We start from the raw sequence: 14,488 nt of genomic DNA on the forward strand, positions 1-14,488 counted from the left end.
TATGGTTCAAATATTTCAGTGATTTATTGTACAAAAAAGACAATCTATGTTACACACTTCTGAGGAATACAAAGGTAAAAAATTCCTGTCAACACTGTGATCAAAAAAATAGCTGAAGCATTGTAGGAGGCAGACAACAACCATGCTTTTACAGTGGGAATGTCACTGTGAGCAATCAAGGCTCCTCCTGGTACTGACGCTCAGTGGCAATAAAAAAGTCCTCTAGAACACTCCTCAGGTACTCAAAAGTGGGTCTTGTTTCGGGGTTCTCCCTCCAGCACAGACACATAAGATTATAAAGTCCATCTGAACACTTTTCTGGTTTTGGCATCCTGTAGCCCTGCTCAAGGTTCTGGATCACCTCAGGATTGGACATACCTGAATGGACATTGATACAACAGTCAAATACCTGTATGATTATCATGATTATGTAGATTTATGTAAATATTGTAGCAAAAAAAAAAAAAAAAAGGGCGAATGAATGGCTACCAGGGTATGGTATACGTCCATATGTGACGACCTCAGTGAGGAGGATCCCAAAGGACCATACATCAGACTTGATGGAAAATGTTCCAAAGTTTATAGCTTCTGGAGCGGTCCACTTGATGGGGAACTTTGCTCCTGTGGAGATAAAAAAAATGAACTTTGAGTTAATGCCCTGATTATAATTGATAGATTAATATGCTGCATGTTGGATTACAGTCAAAGATCAATAAGTACCATAATTCCCCAAATATATGATACACTTTATTTTCCCCAAAAATGAAGGCGAGAAGTGTGGGTGCATCCTCTAAATGATCATTTAAAGATTCATTTTTTTCACCTCCATTCGAGGAAGCTTGATCTGTTAGCGACATAAGCAGGGTTTTGAAGTACGGATGCACATTTTTGTAATGACTGTATTCCTACCTACAATAATTACCGCAATGGAACGAGCTAGAGGGCAGAAGTCAGTTTGGCTGGTAGCAGCCAGAGCCTGTTGCAACTAACAGCAGTTTGTGTTAGCAGAGGTTGTTATGGCAATATTTTCAATAAAAGAAGCGAGCAGAATGAACCAATGTTCAAGACAATCCTTATTCAAATGCAGGAGTATTACTGAAACGAGATGATCATGTAACATAGAAAATACCCTAAAATTAAGTGCATCTTAAACACAGCTGTGTCCTATATTTAGGGAATTATGGTAGTCTGATTATGCCATAGTAATATTTGTACAAAAACTATGAAGAGGAATGTTCACAATATTACTGTATAATAATGCTAAAACTTAATGATAATCTACCAAATACTGTATTAATGTGGATCAAATACTTATCTGGATGAATTACATTTGCAAAATCGTTTTTATTAAACATTAAAGTTTTTTTCAATTTTCAATGACCACTTAAAGGGACAGCGTATGAGAGTTAGACTGTTTTTCTTTAAAAAATAATAAATTCAATGATTGTAAATTTCAAAAACTTGAATGTGTTCTTAATGACCAACAGTATGTTTGAAATATAACCATAGGTCTAATTATCATTTATAAATTATATTACATGGGGGGTGGCACTTTCATGTTTGTTATAGCTACGGACAATGGTAAATGCAGCACCTGCAGCCCCTCCTTCTGTCCGTAATGAAAAACGGTCTAAATATTACACACTGTCGCTTTAAGTGGTTCCTGCACCTCTTATTTTTCACATAAAGCATGAATAAGAACATAATTGCAGAGAGTGCATACAACATTATCACATTATATCATGCGATTGTCTGCAAAAAAAGAAGGTCTTCTTACCCTCCCTAGCTGTGTATTCGTTGTCCTCAATGAGTCTGGCAAGTCCAAAGTCTGCTACCTTACAAATGAGCTCATGGGACACCAGAATGTTGGCAGCTCGTAGGTCCCTGTGGATGTAATTCTTCTGCTCAATGTAAGCCATGCCGTCTGCTACCTGCAGGAGGCAGCAAAGTAAGTCGCCATTAAATTTGTGAAGCTATAGTAACGTGTATATATTTGCAAGAAAAAGACTTCCAGTTCAACGAACATGCAGGCCATTCCCGAATATACAAACACCTTTCAGTTTTAAAGAATGTATAAATTATGCTGCAAAGATGTATGGTTAAGGGTGGAAGAGGGTAGATGCAGCAGGTATGTCTGTACTATATGCACATGTGTATATAGTATAGGTAAAACCATTGGGTGTATGTGTGTTGTATGAGTAAATAAATGTATCTTTACCTCTAATGTTTAGAGGATGTAGTGGAATTAAATGGAGGCCTATGCTTATTCGTACTGGCATACACTATGTTTCAGTGTTGTTATTGTATTGTATTGTATTGTTATTGTAGATTTTTCATTTATTCTTGGACTGTATGCTCTCAAAGTTGGATCACTCAATAAAAACGCTTTGCGTTAAATTAGTGCTTTTGAAGCAGGCATGGGCAAACTATGGCCGGGGGTCATGTGCGGCCTGTTAAGATTGTTAATCCGGTCCATTGAACATGAAGAAATTATCAACCAGGAAAAAAGTGATAATGTTAATATCCTGAAAGATAGCTGAACTATCAATGGTTTAAAACAGAACTGTTAGCAATAAAAAAAGCTGTATTTTGTTCATTAAAGTTTTTTGTTGTAGGAGTCTTTTCAATAAATACTGAGATGAATGGGACTTGAAAAACACAGTTGTAATGCTTTTGTTGATTTTCTATTGAAATTAATGCACATCTTTTCTCGATATCACACATTTTTTTTATGTTATGAGGTGGATTATCAAAACATTCCATCCATCTACTCCTGGTCCTGCCCTTTTGTCCAATTTTAGAAGCCTTTGTGGCCCCCGAGTCAAAACGTTTGCCCACCTGTTTTAAAGTGATGAGAAAAATTGACTTCCATCTTTATAAATATTGAACCCACCATTTCTGCTGCTTAGCTTGTTTGGAATGATGGTAGTTCGTAATGTGATTACAATTTGCTGTGAAATTCTCTTTCAACAGCAACTCACAGTGACAGAATCAGTGACCTAACAGAATAAATATTGGCCTTGATGTGAAGTTTGTTTTTGCCTGCCAAACAGGCCACACTTATCTTTGAGGATGTTTTTTTTTCATTTTTGTATTTTATTTTAATATTTGTGCATGGTTTTCATGTATATGTGCATGTGCTTAATTTTTTGGACACATATCAAGCCACATCCATTTTTTGAGCTTCCTATTCTGTTAAGGGTCGCTAAAGCTTATCCCAGATGACATTGGGTGAAAATACAGACTACGCCCTGGACTTGTTGGCAGTTAAGTGCAGGACATTGTTTGAGGCAGATGAAGAGAATTATTTGCAGATCAGTAAGTTAACACTTTTGTCATCCATACTTGACAGATCTCCTCATCTCCTACTGTTCTCCACCCTGGTAGACAAATGGGCTCGCAAATTCCTATGATCATGTATGTGTCAAAGTCAAGGCTTACAGTCAGACAACGGTGGGATTGTAAGCATGTTGGTTTGCTTGGCCTGAAGTGCACATTTCAGACCTCAAAAGAATGTCTCTCATAGGTGCCGTTAGCGTCGAGGACTTGTCAGAATCATGACATGGAAGAAAGTCTTTTTTTTCTTTTGGATTTGGGTGTTTGACATTACACCTCTGCCTTTGTTTTCATTCATTGCGTTCCAATTTGAATATTTTTTTATTATTTATCAACTTGTTATTTGATCAACTTGTCATATGTGCCCAATCACTTTTTTATAGCTGACAACTAAGGCAAACAATGCAACGTAATTTTTCACTTATAGAAAGAAAACATTTTATCCACTTGAATTAAAAAAGCAGAGGTGGCAACTTAATCAAACATTTGGCGCACTTGTGTCACAAGATTATTTTAAAAATGTATCTTCTGTTATGATTGCTAATTAAAATTGTAGAGGGTCAACATTAGTGTTCAGGGGCATCACATATGTTGTTTACTAATGCAAGTGTTTGTCTTTGGTTCATCGTCACAGTGGCTAATTCTTTTGTCTGTGGTGCTCATACTAGAGAGAGAGAAAGGATAAATCAAGGAATCCAAGTGGCATGAAATGAGACCATGTCTCAGAAACAGAATGGAAGGCTTACCTGGGATGCCATGTCTATCAAAGTTTTCATGGACAAGTTACTCCCCTGTGTTGTTTTTAGGTATTCCAGTAAGCTACCTGTAAACAACAATTTCAAAAAGTCACTTCTAGTCTCATTTTACATTCATTTTCAATACAATTTGGCCTCATTAGGGCCATAGGCAAGCTGGAGCCCATCTCAACTGACACTTTGAGGCAAGAAGCACGTTACACCTAGCATTGGTAACTCACACTGCTGTTCATTATTGAGATGAACAACTCTTCATTGAGCGCAAAGGAACTCAAGTTTTCAAGCTGTTCATTCCCTGCCCTATCCTCGCACTCCATTCACCTACGTAGAATGCGTTTTTTTCGCATAGAAATGTCATAAGTGGGATTTTAGCTCTGGAGCAAGAGCTCAAAAAGAGTCACATAGAAGGACTGAGTGGAGACGGAAGGAAGGGAGGGAGGGAGTCTAGGAGGGGCAAAGATGGAATGGAGCGGAGGACCTGCTAAAGAGTTTAAGAAGATGTAAGTGGCTACAGGCTAGATTAGATTGATTTGATAGCTTTTCTCAAATATATCAATTACAGTGTACACGCATATGCTCGCCAATGTGTTTACTTGTGTTCTAAAGAGAATAACAATTATTGAATGCTTATTTTATTCTATATGTCAAAATTAAGTAACTTTTGGTCAAATTCTCAACATGTCCTACTTACTAATTACAATATCTGAGGAGAAGACAATACTAAATGTCCCATTACTTAAAGTGTGACATGAAATATGATGTATTTACACTAATCTTGTGTTTATTTTATCAGTCAAGCGTTAATGTTTTAAAATAAACCAAAAACATAAAAATCTTTTGAACACCTCTTTTTATTGAATGATTCGTGAATGACTGGCTCCCAAAAGTCCCATCATTATTGTCTACCACACATGGACAATTTCTGGTCTTTCATGAACCAGTCTGCACGGTTTTGGAATGTGGCAGATAGCCAGACGACCCAGAGAAAAGCATGGGTGGAACTCACTGCCGCCCATGCATGCCCACGCTCATGATTTTACTGCGTCATGTTGGCCTTAGCTAATGTAAGAACTGTAACCACAAAACCGTTCTTATGCCCACCAGGGAGCTTACACTATGTGTATTTTTTTAAGTTGTATGCTCATTCCTGTTTGGTTGTTACATTATTGTTACATCATTGAAGAAGATATTTTGCATCTGCAATTTTGGATTCTGGTTCATGGAATAAAACTGAAAAAGAATGATTCAGCAATATCCATCCAGCTCATGGTACAATATTGGTCAATACTAGCCTATGCTGATATCATAAAATAGAATCACAAATACCCTTACCAGCATTGCAAAAGTCACATGACCAAAACCCCAAACCAGGTTACTAGACTGACTCTTAAAATCAGTGGTTCTCAACTTTTTTCAGTGATGTAATCCTTGTCAAATATTTTTTTCTGCCAGTGCCCACTGAACAGCAAAGCATTATTAGGTTGAAAAAAGACAAACAAACGAACAAAAAGATGTAAAAAAGAGAGCTGCTCCAGTTTTGTTGGATTTATGACTTTTGTACATGAATTTGTATGGTGGTCTCTCTTGAACTATTTGGAAATAAGACTACGAAAATTAGTGATTTCAAAATTTATTATGAATATTTGCAAACATAAAATTACGATCAGTATAAAGGGATAATAAAGGTCCCCCCCCAAAAAAATGACTTATTTGGTTTTTAAATTAAAGTTTAACGTGAGTCACAGGCGCTAGGTGGCATTTGACAGTGTGAGTCGAACAATTCTGACATGAAGGAGAATGCGCTTTTTGGATATTGAATGCACTGGACTACTAAATACTTTAAAAAAGGAATTTCCATTATATTTTCCTGAAATATTTAGAGACACTAATATTTTTTTTTTAAATAAGGATTCTTGCATGGATGCTACGTTTAAATGTATTTTCAAATCTCACAGACCCCTGGATTGCCTTTACGTGTCATCAGGGGTGCATGTACCTCTATATGAAAACAAATGTACTATATATATATTTTTTTTAAATTTCGGTCTTGCCAATTTTTGAAACATCATCAGACAAGGCCCATCTCCTATTCCATTTGAAAGTACACGTGAAGGAAGATTTTGCCAAATTTACATTATGTCGCCATGCGAGTTATTGCAGCGCACACTAGGATTCTGCTAACCCATTCATCAGCTTTGGTCACGTGACTTTAGCAACATTCACAAGGATGGTTGTGATGAAAATGTCAGCTGTCAGATGTTGTCTAACATGGCAGGATCCTGAGATGAATCGAGATTGATTAATTATTCCTTTTGTATTTTTGTATTTGTATCAGTGGTGGTATATGGAAGGCCCATGCTGTGAAAATACATAAACGGACCAGAATAGAAGTTCAAATCTGGGAACATCACAGTGGAAGGAAGTTCAAAGAGCAGCCCTCAAGTTGTTGCTACGTCCACACCACAGTCAACTTCACTTCCTTAGGCTTTTTTGGGGAGGGAGGCTTGATTAGCAAAGAACAATACATTTGCCTGTCAGCTAGCCATGTCAACCCAAAAGGAAGCAGGTTAAAAAAATGTCTGCGGCAGGAAAGAAGAGGCTTTGCTGCCATGCGCTTCGATTGTGTTTGAAGTTAGAGGGTCAAATGAATGCTCTTTGTCAAGGTCACACAGAAGGCTCTCAGGGCACGCCTGTTATTTTCCATCTTTGTTGTTGTCGATGGTAAAGAAAGGGACAAATTGAAAAGACGGGAACTCCAAGCCATCCTTTCTCTTGACAACAGAGCCAGCAATTGTTTCCTGTCTACACGTGGATTTCGGACAAAGAGAGAGTCTCATGTACAGCCGCTGTTGGTGGTTTTCAGGCCACTCATAAAGAAGCGCCATTCAAGGCTATGGTGATGTCTGGGGCAAGACCTGAACTAATTTTGGTCATTTTTTCTTATTTTTTTTATTGTCTGAGAAGAAGTCATAACCCCTTGGAGATTAAAGTTGAACATTATGCAAATGCTTGCTTCTATTTATTACTTCCACATGTTTTTTTTAGCTTTTCACATTTTTATACACAGAGAATGGAAAATAAGATCCAGTGGTGAGATATGGTAGGAACTCCCTTTGCCGAGAGGCTATTTGTTTACAACCCCAATTGGGCTGTGCCAGTGCGTAGTAGAGTGCATGTGACTATGTTTGTGTCTGCGGATGCAGTGGCTCTGAAGAGGAGACTGGGATCTCTGAGTGTCTCTCAACAATAACCCAATGAACCCTCTCTACCATAAACACCTCCCCACAGACAGGACTTGAGAGACTTCGGCTTGGTGAGTAAACACCAGCAACATTACAGTGTCTGCAGGAGTATGCAAAACCAGTGAAAGTTTATTTTCCCCTACAAATGCACGGGGACATTCACGACAAAACCACAAATAGCCAGTCAAACTATATAGGTGGTTAACATCGCTGATTTTGTTTGCTTTTGCAAATACTCAAAAGGAATCATGCCACAGAACTCATTCAAACAAAGAGGCTGACAGCTGTTGATTGATATTGAAGAAGTCTTAAAAATTAATTGCTTCACTGGAATACCTGAAAATCTAAGATTCAAGGCTAGGGTGAAAAATGAGGCCGATTCCAGGATTTGTTCACACATGTGTCTCTTACCCAGAAAATGAAACCATAATGACTAACATGTTTGGTCATGAACACGGGTGACACAACACTGAGCATTTGTTTGATCATGTCTTATTGTTGTCTATGGATTAAAAAAAAAAAGTAGATCTGTCAGATAATCCTGTAAAGTGTTTTTGATTTTCTTAGTCATTCTTTGGAAAAACTCATGAGCTACATTCAGTTTCACTTCTGTTCTTGATTCCTTGGTGCTACATTTCGAATACCTAGGCAATAATCAATAGTAGGCTTTCATACATACCGTTTTCCATGAACTCCGTGACAATATAGATGGGATCATGGCTAACCACAGCAAAAAGGCGCACAAGTCGAGGATGCTGCAGGTTCTTCATCACATTGGCTTCTGCCAGGAAGGCCTCTGTTGACATTGTGCCAATCTTTAGACCCTTCACGGCAACCTTCCGGTCATTATTGTAGAAACCTGAAAAGAGAGCACTTGAAAATAAGGAAACGATAGGAGCGTTTATTATAGTGTACATTCATAAGCCTCTTCTGTTTAGTCTTATATAAATGAGTATGAAGTATAATGAGGCTTTTGTGCTATTCCGCGGTTAGGAATTGATTTCTACAATGATGTCATATCCGGTGTGAAAATATATGAGATCCACCACACACGTCCACTGAACTCAGTGCATTGGTTACACTACCTGTGCTACAACTAAGAGCAGATTTTAGCTGGTTTAAATTCAAGTCTTCTTTCTGTTATCAAATTGTCAGGGGTATAATGGACCTGGAATCAGTGATCTACTGGGACTAAAATCTTGAGCTGGGGGTGTGTGTTGGGGGTGTGTTTGGGGTGCAATTAGCCTACACCACTGGCCCAAACTGGGAGGGGTGGGGGTTGGTTAGGGGGGTTTATGAAAAATAGAGTGCAACATGATCTGACTACAAAAATAGGACCTGAGTTTCTTTCTTGAAAGCCATTATTGCTATTTCAGTTATTTCTTGGATGAAAAAAAAAACCTCATTCAATTTAATCAGACAAAGATAGGCGTCGTACAACAGCTTGTGCTCAACCGGAGTAGTTAAAATGTGGACAAGTTGAACTCAAGGTCATGTTTTCGCACTCACTGTGGCAGTTGTTAAACACAGCTGGTATGAGAGCATTTAAAAACAGAGGAAACATTCTTCCAATTAATGATAGAAGGGCCCTGACTCATATTGTTTAAATACTGTAATAGCAGTTTGAGAGAAGTGATTCGGCCTCTGGATGAACTTGCACAATGGATGGTCATGCTCCTATTGTTAAAAAAGAATTCCTTAAATGCAGACGTTCCGTGAAAAGGTAGATTAATGGACTCTGAGCTATTCTTCGTGACAAGGTTAATTTCTTGCATTATTCTCTGGGTCAAAGAGTTCAAAGTAGCACACAGTCAAGACTGTATGAGGCAATACAGACTGACTAAATGTGAGTGCTGGTAACAAAATGTAGTCTTCACCATTCAGTGATAAATCTCATTCAGACAAAGAACACAACGGCTGCTTCGCTTACCCATCCAGACATCTCCAAATTGGCCAGAGCCAAGCTTTTTGACCATTTTCAGTGACTCCCGGGGGATCTCCCACTCATCCTGCCACCATGGTTTCTGAGGAGTTCTTGACTGACACGGCTTGGCCAACTTGGTACACAAACCATCGGCATCACCTGGATGACGGAAAGTGGATCAGTCTAAGATGTCACATCTATTAACATGACTTTTGTGACATACTAAATAGACGTACGTGTATGATGGTGGACAAGTTCCTTCAGTGAATTAAAAGATATCTTTGTGGTGATGTAGAATCCACCGCTGTCCAAGTTGCGGATCCTATAGTGCTTGACCCCTTCACCTGTGTTTTGGTCAAAGTCCCTGATTGACAAGGAGTATGACCCTGAAACAAATAAGATGCAAATATGTAAATTGATATATTGATGCTATTTAAGTCAGAAATGAAACCCAGAGGCCAGAGTGCACAACAGTGATGCCGCTTTTCTGCTTTTTGTTTGGATTCACAATTAAGGCCTATGTATCACCTCATTCTTTTTCAAATATTTTTACACCACATTGGTTAAGAGTCTTTTTATTACGTGCCACAAAAACAGCAGCAAAAGCATTGATGAAGGAAAAGATTCATATAATTTAGTCTGTGTTTGGTCTGAAATATTTGAGCCAGAAGTACTTCTTTGTTATTATTTATTTATTTTTTTTAATTGCATCAGGAACCAAATCAGGGAAGGTGGTACGACCACAAAACCCTCACCTCCTGACAACAGGTTTTGCACTCATCTCACATCCGGGCCCACATTTTCCCAAGGTCGCTATGAAGTTGCAACCCACTTAATTAAATAAACAAATAAACTAAATAAATAAATAAACTAAAATACCTGTAAATAAAAGCCTTTAGAAAAACAACAACAACGACAAGTGCAACATTCCTCCAGTTTACGTCTTCCTAGCTTTGGATGTTTTTTTTTTTTTTTTTTTTTTTTTGGGGGGGGGGGGATTAATTTTTGACAACATACTTACTTCTTGACTCCCACTTCTGAATTAGCAACTAATTAGCATTAACAACTGAATGAGTTGGATTTCCCTGCTAACAACTGTATTCGCAGTTGTGTTTGCTCGCTAAGATTATGCCTGCTATTCTCAAAATAGTATGGTCGTTTACATAAAAATATTACAGTCCCTCCATAAATTTAATGCATCCATGCCTTTAGCCAGAGCCTGTCTAACATCAAATGTGTTATATGCTAGGCTCAAACACAACCTCTCAACAACATTTTGTGGACATTGCTCTGAGTATATCCAGCAGATGGTGTGAAAAGGCTCATTTAAACAAGGCAAAGCTTATATGGCTTAAATGAAGGTCCATGGGTGTGTTACAGTATTGCAGTCATAGCTGCATATGTCACCTGGGGTTGTCTCACTCTCACGAATTAGAAAGGAGCCCTTCATGTTCCCTGGAGCGAGCAGGAGCCTCGTGGAATCATTTCTAGAAATGTTCTTAAAGAACCACCTGTAACACACAACAGACTTCACACTCAATACCTATTGTAGGCTGGTGGGCTGGCACTGATATTGATGGACACGGCTTTGCATGTAAATATTGTCATCAATGCAGTGTGACGTACGGTTCGGTCTCCTCTGTGTTCATTGCAATGAAGTTGTGTGGAACGTAGCCCCTCTGTCCTGTGGTAAGGGACTCGGCCATATACCACTCTGGATTGTTCCTGCAAACACAACAAGACGAATTAATACAAATTCTAATTTTTGAGAAACTTCACACAGTGTTCGGCAGATTATCATTTGTTTTTATTACTTACAGTAAGCAATTACTGACAAAATTGGAAAATATATCAAATTGTGAAAGTACATTATTGCTTTCTTATTTGACATTTAATTGTGGAGTGAAATGTCCACATTGTACATATCCTCAAAATGCTCAAACTTAAGACAACTTTAAAGCTGTGATGTGTGTAAAAGGGAAATAAGTTAGCTGACTGATTTGTTTTTATCATCACTTGCATTGGGGCGGCATAGCTCGGTGGTAGAGTGGTCGTTTCCCAGCTGAGAGGCTGTGGGTTCGATCCCCAACCATCAAGAGCATGTCAAACTGTCCTTGAGCAAGAAACTGAACCCCCAATTGGACCTGATGCTTTGCCATCAGTAGGTTAATGACTAGTTAGTGTAAAGCTCTTTGAGTACCCAAGGTAGAAAAGTCTATATAAGTGAAAGTCCATTTACCATTTTGCATTAAAAAACAAAGTTGCCAAATTTACTCGAAGCCAGTGTGACACAGTCTGCAATATAAAAGCACATTTTATGGGAAGAAAAATTAATTGTCACTTTTATACATTATTAAAACGAATCCTTAAGTACCGATGAATGTAATAAGCATTTTTGTGATCAGTCGTTCCGACTATTTAGAGGAGGACAAGTAGTCCCTGGTGACTGGTGAGGTGTCGTGTACCATGTTACATGGACCAAATAAAGCTAGGGAGAGAGTTTTTTTCAAGAGATGAAAGAGAAAAAAAGATAAATAAGCTTAAGGCTATGGGCTTAATGATAACCAGCTTAATGCTCTTGTGACTATATATATTCAGAAATTTTAGATCTGCGTGACTCTAGCCATTTTCCTTGACTTGAAAATAATGACAAATCGATGTTGTGAAAAATCGCAATGAGAAACAAAGAACAAAAACTAACTTCCGAAAAAAATCAAATTGAACTCCAGCTTGAGGTACATTGGTGTCAGATTGCACTGCCCATTGTTGTTTCAGATTTTTATGACCAGCGTTATTTCGAGTTATTTATTCGAGTTATTATTTGGAGTGGTACCAACAATGGTGTGTATTCATTTAATTCTGGCATTATTAAAATTCATTTTGTTTTAGTTAAACAAAAGGAATGAGTTGCAAGAAGGCTACCATTAAAAAAACATGACCATGTCTTTTCACAACACAGTTGTCCAAATAAAATATTTGAGGAATAACAAGTTGTCACATGTTCAGAACTCACCTGTTAATTATCTTCAGCTTTTCCCCCTTTTCAAAGCCCAGGTCACCATCGTGGGTTGGTTCATAACTATAGCAGGCCACTGCCAGGTTCTCTGCAAAATCATTTCCCATGATTGTGAAATCAGTTTTTACAAATGGCTGCTTCTAAATATCTGAAGACAATTTTGAGTAGAATTAACATGTAGCCCCATTTAAAAGTGTGCAAAAATGAATTTGACATCCATGGTAATATTATTTTAGTCAAACAAATACATTAACAGTTACATCTTGCTATTGACACAGAGTGTTTGTTGTTACCAGGTAGAGGAGATGAAGGTGGCGAACCCTGTGAGGGATATGGAACTAGTTGATCTGTATACTGGAGACAGAAGAAAAGAAATCTTGCATTAAGTGTCCTTAATATTCATGGATTATTTAACACAACATCAGTAACACATGAAACATTTACAGTACTTAAACTAAAGAGCAAACTTGGAACAGTTGTGTGTATGTGTGCAGATGCTGTTGTAACTATAAATACAATTTTCCAGTTGACTTACTGGGTTGCACGATTGTGGCGGTATCGGACAGTTACAGTGCTCGCAAATTTCATCCAAGTTCTCTATCCAGTCAGGATCTGAGTAGTCGGAGCTGCAGTTACATCCCATTTTTTCTGCAAGTTAAATATAGTCTTGAAAGTTAATAGAGGAATTAAAGTGCCACCTGCTTTTGGGCTGGTGTGATTAAGTGTCCTTACATTATCACAATGACTTTCAATCATAATTTTAGGGAAAACTGGAAATTGGAACATTTTTTAAGATTTCCAAACTGCTGGAGACACTTTTCTATGCTTTGTGTTTGAAACGTGAAGCTACTTACTTTGATGCCCTAATGGAAAAGAATGCTACTATTTGGACCCAATTACAAGCTCTAGAAACTTACATTGACTAAAGCAGCATGTGCATGTGCTCGACATTGTGTTGTTTCAAGATCACTTGGTCCCCATTGGGCCAGAACCAGGTCAGTGGACTGACTGCTGGATTCCAGCATTCATGTCCCTCCGAAGTCATGGGAAAAAATTCATGGATTACGACCCCAAGGAACAAATAACAAGACTTTTTCCCCTCCAATTTTGTTTCCTGTACTCTCAGTAGAGAGCATTTTTCTATTGGCGAAAAAATCAACAGTTTCTACTGAAGGAATCCTCTTTGTATGATCTACAGCTAAACACATCTTGTTAATGTAAGCGGTGTTTAATCTGCAGTTGAATTTGACTAATGTCAAAGACCAAAGAAGAATTGGCCCGTTTTTGCTAAACCGAAATGCCTCTAGAAATACAACCACGACAACATCCTAAAAACTCTGATGTAAAATCAAATTTGGAATTTGTGCAAACGATGTGACTATTCAAGGATTCATACTTTTATATGATTTGTACATTGAATGATGAAGTTGAAGAACTAGTAAATGTCATTTCTTGCCAAGGACTAACCCTGAATAAAATTCGCTCTTCCGCACATACTGTAATCTTCTTCACAAGCCCACAGAAATTGTTCAATACGAGTCTAATTTTTGCTTGGCTTTGTCCCTCTCACTTTGTCTACATCTACATTCACAAGAGTGATACTCACCTCTTTGTGTAGGAAATGTGTCTTCACGCACATCAAAGTTCAGGTTCCGCCATAGGTATTTGATGTAAATGAAGATATTTAGCAATCGCCAGATATTCACCACTTCTGCCTGGATTTGACAGGATTAATGTCTATCTGTCAAATTAAATATATATGGCAGTGCTATACACACACACAAACGTACATTAAGACACACTCACCCTGAAGTAGCTGAGCAGAGCGGCAAGAGAGTTTCCTGTCGTTGAGAGGTTATTGGTTGCTCTGCAGTTGTTTGACAGGTGCTTAGTGAGCTAGTTTTTGCTGCCATGGTAGATGGGTTAGGACGGAACACTTCCTACGGAATTTGAAACTGCCAATATGTTGGAATGTTAAGGCAGGGTTTTTTGTTCATTTGCAAGAGAAAAAAAATCATCAACCACTCACATTAACTATGTAGTATTATTTTTCTCACTCTCTCAATTTCCTTTATTTTCAAATACAACTGATTCCAGAGCTGACAATATTCTTTTTTTTTTTTTTTTTTTATCAATACAGACAAAATATATCAAAAGAATATTTCCCTGTCATGTCACACTGGTCGTTTGCTGATGTAAATATCATGTAAAGAAC

The 14,488-nt window shown here is 38.0% G+C and overlaps 2 protein-coding genes across 2 annotated transcripts in view; one reads left to right on the forward strand and one right to left on the reverse strand.

The window, feature by feature from the left end:
* lck (LCK proto-oncogene, Src family tyrosine kinase) lies at positions 1 to 14,104 on the reverse strand. The gene is made up of 14 exons (XM_088432461.1): positions 14,080 to 14,104; positions 13,880 to 13,988; positions 12,809 to 12,921; positions 12,567 to 12,627; positions 12,271 to 12,361; positions 10,884 to 10,982; positions 10,665 to 10,768; positions 9,494 to 9,643; positions 9,264 to 9,416; positions 8,013 to 8,192; positions 4,083 to 4,159; positions 1,778 to 1,931; positions 490 to 621; positions 1 to 378 (listed from the first exon to the last, which is right to left on the reverse strand). Exons 3-14 carry the CDS (start codon positions 12,914 to 12,916, stop codon positions 176 to 178), a joined length of 1,512 nt encoding a protein of 503 aa, XP_088288587.1. The 5' UTR covers positions 12,917 to 12,921; positions 13,880 to 13,988; positions 14,080 to 14,104; the 3' UTR covers positions 1 to 175.
* LOC148413096 (myotubularin-related protein 9) overlaps positions 7,305 to 14,488 on the forward strand; it is a 23,290-nt gene continuing 16,106 nt past the window's right edge. Inside the window, exon 1 of the mRNA XM_088432460.1 lies at positions 7,305 to 7,404. The gene's annotated coding sequence lies outside the window, so the exon portion shown is untranslated. The remainder of the gene's footprint in view (positions 7,405 to 14,488) is intronic.

The sequence above is a fragment of the Hippichthys cyanospilos genome, chromosome 14 (genome assembly GCF_059441005.1).
Source record: "Hippichthys cyanospilos isolate Australia breed blue-spotted pipefish chromosome 14, RoL_Hcya_1.0, whole genome shotgun sequence".
Taxonomy (NCBI): Eukaryota; Metazoa; Chordata; class Actinopteri; order Syngnathiformes; family Syngnathidae; genus Hippichthys; species Hippichthys cyanospilos.

Bases quoted from the DNA above. Each gene is read 5' to 3' on its own strand.
- lck (XM_088432461.1), bottom strand. From the start codon at position 12,916: ATGGGATGTAACTGCAGCTCCGACTACTCAGATCCTGACTGGATAGAG. The intron at 12,628-12,808 runs GTAAGTCAACTG...TTCTGTCTCCAG, and splicing joins CGCCACAATCGTGCAACCCA to TATACAGATCAACTAGTTCC. The intron at 10,769-10,883 runs GTACGTCACACT...TGTGTGTTACAG, and splicing joins AACACAGAGGAGACCGAACC to GTGGTTCTTTAAGAACATTT.